The sequence below is a fragment of the Anthonomus grandis genome, chromosome 18 (assembly GCF_022605725.1).
Source record: "Anthonomus grandis grandis chromosome 18, icAntGran1.3, whole genome shotgun sequence".
Classification (NCBI taxonomy): Eukaryota; Metazoa; Arthropoda; class Insecta; order Coleoptera; family Curculionidae; genus Anthonomus; species Anthonomus grandis.
The window spans coordinates 12097853-12107066 of NC_065563.1; the positions used below are offsets into that span (position 1 = coordinate 12097853).

The 9214-nt window shown below is 40.2% G+C and overlaps 2 protein-coding genes across 3 annotated transcripts; one reads left to right on the top strand and one right to left on the bottom strand.

The window, feature by feature from the left end:
- Window positions 1-224: 224 nt before the first annotated feature.
- On the bottom strand, window positions 225-4915 carry LOC126746698 (sarcoplasmic calcium-binding protein 1). 2 transcript variants are annotated; one of them, XM_050455036.1, is made up of 5 exons: window positions 3506-4915; window positions 1314-1480; window positions 759-858; window positions 573-706; window positions 225-522 (listed from the first exon to the last, which is right to left on the bottom strand). In XM_050455036.1, the coding sequence occupies exons 1-5, from the start codon at window positions 3555-3557 to the stop codon at window positions 370-372; spliced, it is 606 nt and encodes a 201-aa protein (XP_050310993.1). In that variant the 5' UTR covers window positions 3558-4915; the 3' UTR covers window positions 225-369. The 2 variants fall into 2 exon arrangements, with proteins under 2 accessions (XP_050310993.1, XP_050310992.1); XM_050455035.1 differs by having other exon boundaries at window positions 759-870; window positions 3506-4899.
- A 2895-nt stretch (window positions 4916-7810) lies between these two features.
- Window positions 7811-9178, top strand: LOC126746696 (uncharacterized). The gene is made up of 3 exons (XM_050455033.1): window positions 7811-8452; window positions 8549-8675; window positions 8798-9178. Exons 1-3 carry the CDS (start codon window positions 7846-7848, stop codon window positions 8844-8846), a joined length of 783 nt encoding a protein of 260 aa, XP_050310990.1. The 5' UTR covers window positions 7811-7845; the 3' UTR covers window positions 8847-9178.
- Window positions 9179-9214: the final 36 nt, after the last annotated feature.

Below are 9214 nucleotides of genomic sequence, written 5' to 3' on the forward strand. Positions count from 1 at the left end.
ATCAACTATAATGTATTTTTCAATTAATTTCAATAATCATTAACTGTATTTCGGGCCAAAGGTTGTCTCACTTAAATGTGACGGTAAATAGAACTTTTCAATTTGGCAACGTGGCAGGTATTGACATTTTTGACAGTTGAATTGTCAAACCGAGGGTGCTTAGAGCGTGAAAAGCTGTAGAGTAGGTGATGCTTATAAGTTGCGACAGAATTAAAACACACTAGAAATAATAATTATTTATTGTTTACATCCCTAATTTAAAAAAAATACAAAATTCCAACGAAAACACACAAAAATGCCGCGGTGCCTGACATAAAAAAATACAACTTCAGACTTATATTTATAAAGTAAAACACCATCTGGCGGATATTAGTTGACTATTTCGTAGTCGTATTCGCAAAAGAATTCCGCGAGGGGTCCGAAAAGGTACATCGCGGGAGTCTCTTCGGGGTTCCCCAGAAACTCCGCGTAAAGTTCCTGGTACCTGGAGAGCGTGATTCCTCCTCTTCTTCTATCGTCATCCTAAAACCAACTTATGCACTTAAGCCCATAAAAACCAAATGCGCACTTACACTGAGCATGTTATTAAAGGCCTCGTCGACCACCTCAATGTCTTCAATAGGGAACTTCGTTATGCAACTAAACCTATACTCGTCCGCGTCAATCAAACCGTCATCATTGGTATCCATCATCTTAAAATTCGAATCTGAAACCGTTTAACTGTAAACGTCACTTGTCAAACCTGTCAGTTGACTTACCGATGAACATCTTCATGGCCTGCGGGAAGTCTTCGTAACGTTTGTTCAAGCAGCAACGCTGCACCGCCTGCTTAAACTCCTCGGTCGTGATCTTGCCGTCCTGCAACAGCTCCTGTATTAGAAAAAAGAGCGGGAGGTGTGTTAAAAATGTGGGTAATGTGGAGATCTGTAATGTTGTTGACGTGTAATGTCATTTTTTTGACAGAACTTTAAGAGTAAACTTAAAACGTCGTGCTTTTGTTCTTATACCAATAGCGAAAGTTAATTAACGCCGCTCCAACAAGAGCCAATAGGAAATAAATCAAATCACTTCATACGCTCGTGCCAACGTTCTGTTTATACGCGTTTGCCAGTTTGTTTTTCTACTCGAACCGAAAATAAAAATTACCGCAACTTTTACATGTTACGAAATACGCGTGGATTGATGGTGTGTCCGAGTAAGATCAGGATAAAGTGTGAAACTTATATGGGTTTATAACCTCACTCTTGATAGAGGTGACGTATGTCATCTGTCATGACAACTTTGACATACGTCAAAAATGACTTTTTCTCTACCTTATTAAAGTCGGCGAGCTCGGCGATCTCCTCCCATAGACTCAGCATGATGTGCTGGTTTTCTTGTAGCTTCGACACGCTAAATTCGCCCTTGCCCTCGATTATGGTGGCCCTGAGGGCCAGACATGCGAAATCTCTCTCGTCCAGGTATCCGTTATTGTCGATATCTGGAATATTATTTAATTAATAATAAATAAAAGTCAGATCATCGACCGAAAAAACTTGGCAACCGACAAATTGTCTACTTGTGAGCCAGAGATGCTATTTTTAATTATTATGCCGCGCGCTTGGAAGCGTCAGGTTGGCAATTAAATATGAAAAATGAAATTGTTTAGGTCCATTAGGGAATTTCCGACGTGTTTGATTAATTGATTTTTTTGTTCGTAGATCCGGCAACGTCGGATAAACAATAGACCCTTTTACGGACGATGAGAACTTTAGTAATAAACAAACGTCAACTGTCAAAGTGACAAGGATGACGTAAGGAGCCTCGGATATAAATAGAGGCTTATTTATTCTAGTTTAAATAATTAGCGAATTGTGGGGTCTTGGCACGGCTCGGAAAACACGAGTGCCGTATGTAACGGATATTTCGGAAATAATTCACGGCACCTTGCAACTGTCACTTTCTTAATTACTTTGTTATGATTTATCGATGGTAAACTTGGCAATGTTCAGTCTAAGCAAAAGTTAGTATATGACATTGACAGTTGGAGAAAATGGCCGTCACGTCAAAAACGTCCACCTAACTAAAAGCGATAGACGAGGTTGTTGACATTGACAGTCGATTGACGTTTTAAAATGACGAGTGAGGCGACGCCATTTTGGATTTTATTCAAATGTGGTACTGGTAGTTGGTTCACATTGACAGAGAGTATAGAAGAATAGTTGCACGGTAAAATGAATTGCATCGTAATGACTTCTTCGGTCTTAAATTTGGCAACGTTGCGCAGGGTATAAGCGGAAGTTCAAAATATATTGACATTTAACAGCGCCATCTTGAATTACACTTCATTCATAAATGTCTGGGTGACATATGACATTTTCAAAATGGTCTTGGAAAATAATATCTATGTAAATTCCTTTTATTAATTTTAATTTAAAAAGTGTGTATTTCGAGGAGAAAATGGCCACAACGTCAAAAACGTAAACGCCATGATAGATCTTATTCAAAATTGACAATTGGTTGACATTGACAGTGGCAGGAAGTATAGAAGAAGGGATGGGGACGAAAGGTTAAAAAATTATTTTTTGACCTAAATTTCACCCCTAAACACTTCCTCGGCGGTAAATTAGAGATAAGTTAATATATTGACGTCGGATTCACTTTAAGCAGTAGACGAGGTTGACATTGACATCCGGTTGACGTTTTAAAATGATGCGCCATTTTGGATTTTTTCAAATGAAAAATTGACAGTGGCAGCAGGGAATATGAGACAGGGTTGCACAGTAACATTGAAATCAATATAAAAAATTGACGCAAAATTCTCCCCTGATGATGATTGCCTTGGTGGTAAATTTGACAACGTTGAGCAAGGTATAAATGGAGGTTAATATAATGACAGCACCATCTTGAATTACAATTCAGTCATAAACGGTGAGGTGGCAGTTAAGACACTATCAAAATTTAAAATGGCGGCATCTTGAAAATTAAAATCTTCGTATATTTGTTGTGATAATTTTCATTAAAAAATGCGTATTTTAAATTTTGTGACAAATTGGCCACCACATCAAAAACGTCACTTAACTGAAAGCGAATCTGCAACGTCGGGTTTGCCTTAACCGGTAGATGTCGTTGACATTGACAGGTACTTGACATTTCAAAATGGCGCCATCTTGGAAAATAAGACTACGTATGTATATTCCTGGTAATAATGTTAAATAAAAAAATGCCTGTTTTGAGGACAAAATGGCCGCCACCTCACTCCCCTAAAAGTGAATCTGGCAACGTCAGATTCGCCTTAGGCGGTAGACAAAGCTGTTGACGTTTGTTGGTAGACGTTCCAAAATGACGAGTAAGTGGACGCCATCTTGAATTTTATTAAAATGTGACATTGACAGTGATGATGTGCACACTAACGTTAAAATAAACATGAGCGTCACAATAATATAAAATTACCATTCTTTGACCCAATTCCCCCCTTAATGACTTCCTCCTAAAATTAATATAATGGCCGAAAACTCTCACTTACCGTATAAATATTTGACCACAAAGGCGACCCTGTTGTCCCAGCAATAGGCCATTTTCGACACTAGGGCGGAAAATTATTAATAATATATTGGAATATAAAACCGCAATAGAATATATGACACCAGTTGTACAGTCGCGTTAATATGACCGGCCCGGTCACCGGCGTTCGGCGTCTAAATTTAAAACTTTTTACTAGTTTTTGACGTCGGACTCGTGATGTTCCAAATAGGCGTCGCGGCCAACGAGCTACAAACGAGACGGGACTCTGGGACCGGCCTAAAGTCACCCTTTAACTCTGTTAAATCATAAATTAACGATTGGACCTCGGATTGCTTGGACAAAATGACGAATTACGACCCTAAAGGTGTATCTAGGTCCGATCAAACTTTAATGGGAGTCCCGAGTTTTACACTTTTTTGTCACATAAATCTGAAAGTCCGCAGATTGTTTGAATGCAATTTGGGAAATTCGATCTATTAATGTAATAATAATAATGAGTTAATAATAGAGTTTAAAATTGATATATTTTTTGCACTCGACAAAGGCCCCATTCATCCTCCCTTATCGGTAAGTAACACCTCCACCCAATTCAAGGTTAACCAAGCACGTAATAAGAAATTTCCTATAGCAGATGTGCAACACCCCATTGAGGTTTTCTCCTCGTTTATTCCATTTACTCCCTTATCTGCATTAAGGGAAACCGGTTGAATGTGTGTTGAGTACACTGAGAAAAATGTATGTGTTAGTTATAATAATTTCTCGCTACCACACTCCTCTAGATAGAGGTGGGTATCTCAAGAGAACGAATAAATCAGGCATCCCATGACATACTTATCCGCCATTTGCCTTACTGAGCCGTTGGGACTGTCAATGTTGGGATAGCCAACAGGGAATATTCTTTTCAACATCATGCTTTATGTTTCACAAGAATATTCCGGTTAGTTTCTTAGATATTTGACTGCAAAGCGAGTGTTCACCTTCAAGATCACACAGCATTTTTTGATATCACTACCTAAAATGGCGATTATCTCTGTGGTTAAGGGCTTTCTAAAAGCTGCCATTGTCATCCATCTTTAGCATGTTGATAAACTAGAATTTAGGCATGCACTATATATAACCGCCAACATCTGAACAACAATTATGAGGGGCTCGTCAGACACTACCTATATAACCATAGCCTAAGGCAATCTTTTAATTCATTTATTATGCCTTGGTAGTTCACATCTATACTATATATTAGTGTTCTGTAGTCCACATTCTCGGTTTTCTCTGCAGTTGCAAGCTTGTGAATTGGTTGTTTCACATTTTTAAGTTCACCCTCCATTTCTGCCCCTCGTGTAAATGTTGCGCTCAATACAAACTAGCCAATGTTTATTCTAGTGCATTCAATGCTATATTCAATCTAAGACAATCAATTTAATTTAAAATTTTAATTTTTTTAAAATATTTTGCTTATAGGTTATAATAATCAACGGAGGAATGTCAAAAATGACATATGACATATGTGACGTTGACAAGCAAGCCGCGAAGCAACTGTCACCGATAAACCGACGTTGCCGCATCTACAACCAGTATGACCTCACTTGTACTCTATACTCGCATTTCTCTCGGTGTACGTCGTTCCACCAAAAGCAATTTTCCACCTCCACACTTTAACTAACGCCCAAATAACGCGGCGACAAATTCGATTTTAATCCGACCGGAAAACGAGCGGATCGACTATATAAAACCCCGCGCGCTCCTCTCGGCATTATCCAAAGAGTAAAGCGCGTTCAAACCAGTAACACCACATCGAAATTATACCGAGTTCCTCCATACAAGTCACCGAATAAGAAGCGAGAGAGTCTCTCTCTCTTATCGATAGTTTCAGTTGCCACGCCCACCATGATACCGTTCAAACAAACAACCGAAGGTACGGTCAAACGTACCGCAGTACTGCTAATTTTACTTTGTATTTCTCAGAGTTGTTTCGGGTTCCTAAGAGAGGCGCGACGTGGCCCTTCCGTGAGGCATTTTGACGAGAAAGTGAGGAGGACGTACGTCGACCAAGTACGAAACGCGGAGAACATCCGTGACGTACGGGCCGACTCGAGACAGTCTCGAATCGACGCTCGAGACATCAGAACCGATTTTCGAGAAATCAGATCTGAGTTAGGCGGAGCGAGAACGCAGTTGAGACCCGCCGACGATTCTCGACGAGAAGTGAGAGCTCGCTCAAGGGTCGATACCCGAGAATCGTCGTCAATCGAAGTTCGAGATTCTCGATTTTCGAATTCTAACAGAAGGATGTCAACTCGGGATCTAAATTCTCGGTTAGTAGATTCTCGAAACGGTCGTCAAGGTCAAGAAGCTCGAGAAAGGGCAGTTTTCGAGAGACGAGAATCGATAGGGAACCCTCGAGACAGAACTCTGAGTAATAATGTTATGAGCCGAGTGCCAGAATCGTTCGCAAGGGTTTCTCGAGAAATTGCTTCTCATGATTCGGTAATTTCTCGACAAGAGCCACAGCGAGAAACCAGAGATTCTTTGATTCGAGAACCACTACAGCCGATTTCCGAGAGACGAGAATCATTTAGAAGGATTTCTCGAGAACGACCTGCTGATGGTCAAAGTCGAGTTTCTCGAGAAAGTATACCAGATCAACGAGAAATAAAAAATTCCATGATTCGAGAACGACTACAGCCGAGCTCCGAGAGACGAGAATCATTCAAGAGGATTACTCGAGAACAACCTGCTGATAATCAGAGTCGAGTTTCTCGAGAAGTTCGAGACAAAGAAGTTCGAGAAACAAGACATCCTAACATTCGAGAATCTCAAGAACGGCTACAGCTCAATTCCGAGAGGCGAGAATCATTTAAAAGAATTTCTCGAGAACGACTTGCTGATGGTCAAAGTCGAGTTTCTCGAGAAGTTCGAGACAAAGAAGTTCGAGAAACAAGACATCCTAACATTCGAGAATCTCAAGAACGGCTACAGCTCAATTCCGAGAGGCGAGAATCATTTAAAAGAATTTCTCGAGAACGACTTGCTGATGGTCAAAGTCGAGTTTCTCGAGAAAGTATACCAGATCAACGAGAAACAAAAAATTCTATGATTCGAGAACGACAACAGCCGGTCTCCGAAAGACGAGAATCATTCAGGAGGATTTCTCGAGAACCATCTGCTGATGATCAAAGAAGAATATCTCGAGAAGTTCGCGACAAAGAAGTTCGAGAAACAAGACATCCTAACATTCGAGAATCTCAAGAACGGCTACAGCTCAATTCCGAAAGACAAGAATCACTTAGAAGGATTTCTCGAGAACGATCTACTGATGATCAAAGTCAAGTTTCTCGAGAAAGTGTGCCAGATCAACGAGAAATAAAAAATTCCATGATTCGAGAACGACTACAGCCTATCTCCGAGAGACGAGAATCATTCAGGAGGATTACTCGAGAACGATCAGCTGATGATCAAAGAAGAATTTCTCGAGAAGTTCGAGACAAAGAAGTTCGAGAAACAAGACATCCTAACAATCGAGAATCTCAAGAACGTCTACAGCTCAATTCCAAGAGGCGAGAATCATTTAGAAGGATTTCTCGAGAACGACTCGCTGATGATCAAAGTCGAGTTTCTCGAGAAAGTGTTCCAGATCAACGAGAAATAAAAAATTTCATGATTCGAGAACGACAACAGCCGATCTCCGAGAGACGAGAATCATTCAGGAAGATTAATCAAGAACCATCTGCTGATGATCAGAGAAGAATTTCTCGAGAAGTTCGCGACAAAGAGGTTCGAGAAACAAGACATCCTATCATTCGAGAACGCCTACTGCTTAATTCCGAAAGGCGAGAATCGTTCAGAAGGATTACTCGAGATCGACCTGCTGATGATCAAAATCGAGTTTCTCGAGAAGTTCGAAACAAAGAAGTTCGAGAAACAAGACATCCTATCATTCGAGAATCTCAAGAACGGCTACAGCTCAATTCCGAGAGGCAAGAATCATTTAGAAGGATTTCTCGAGAACGATCTACTGATGATCAAAGTCGAGTTTCTCGAGAAAGTGTACCAGATCAACGAGAAATAAAAAATTCTATGATTCGAGAACGGCAACAGCCGATCTCCGAGAGACGAGAATCATTTAGGAGGATTACTAGAGAACGATCAACTGATGATCAGCGAAGAATTTCTCGAGAAGTTCGAGAAACAAGACATCCTATCATTCGAGAATCTCGAGAACGCCTACTGCCTAATTCCGAAAGGGGAGAATCGTTCAGAAGGATTACTCGAGAACAACCTGTTGATGATCAAAGTCGAGTTTCTCGAAAAAGTGTGCCAGATCAACGAGAAATAAAAAATTCCATGATTCGAGAACGACAACAGCCGAGCTCCGAGAGACGAGAATCATTCAGGAGGATTTCTCGAGAACCATCTGCTGATGATCAGAGAAGCATTTCTCGAGAAACAAGACATCCTATGATTCGAGAACGACTACAGCCAATGTCGGAGAGACGAGGATCATTTAGAAGAACCTCTTTCGAGAGAAGGGAGTCGGAAATTTCTCGAGAAGTTCGAGAGGGTGTGCCGATTTTAACCTGGCAACGTGAAACAAGAAATTCCATAATTCGAGAATCTCGATTACAGCCCATTGCGCAGATGCGACGAGCCAATGATGGTTTACGAATATCTCGAGAAGTTCGAGAACGAGTACAGCCGATTACCGAAAGACGATTGGCTCGTGAAGTGCGAGAGAGAGATACAGCACGGGCCGACCGAGACCTTAGAGAGAGACAAGGACAATATGGATCACGTACGGCTGCTCGGTTGGACATTAATAATAATTTAGAAGAAAATTCTCGAAAAACGAACGAAAGGCGGTTCGATCCGTTTGGAAATGAGCAGAACTTTCAACGAAGAGTTGTAGAAACTGAGGATGGTGAGAAGAGAAACGTCGAGGATTCTGAAAGGGGTAAGTTATTGAACCTATGACATCATACTTGGCACCGCTCTTATTGGCAACACCGCTTAAGTATGACGTCCTATAAGTATGTAAATTTATTTTTAGCCACTCCGTTAAATGCAACTTTCATGCCTCAAGATAAAATTAATGCTCTGGTGAATGCCGTGCAAGCAGTTTTAATGACATTCTTACTCGGAGGTATATTGGAAAACACCAAAACTGGCAAATTGGGGTAAGTGAAGGCCATTGCGGCAACGCCGCTTCAATTCCACTTTCTTACTCGAAAGTTTTCCATTGCTCAGTGTTGACAGTATGTCACTTTAATAGCGTTTTCCATTTGTATGGTTTTTTCAGGTGGTCAAACTTGAAATCCCTTCTGCACATCAAAGAGAAAATATTTTAAACGTAACTATTGCAATGACGACTTTGGCAACGCTTCATGGTACCTCTTCGAATAGTTTTTATTAGGAAATTTAAGGGTTAATTAAATACCAAATGTATCAGCTATATTATCCAACGTTAGTAGTTAAGATCTAATATATTCTATAACCGTTTTATCAAAACCTTCACATTGTTTTTTAGTAAGTAACACGGACACTTTGCGTTCAGCAATAATTTAAAAAAAGTAAAATATTGCTGGATGATTAAAATTTATTTATCGTTGTTATTTAGATATAAATTATATTTAATAGACACACCTTATAGTTAAATAAAACATATTTAGTGGCACTATAACGGATGTTTTATTCAAATTCCGCGGCTATGACGTCA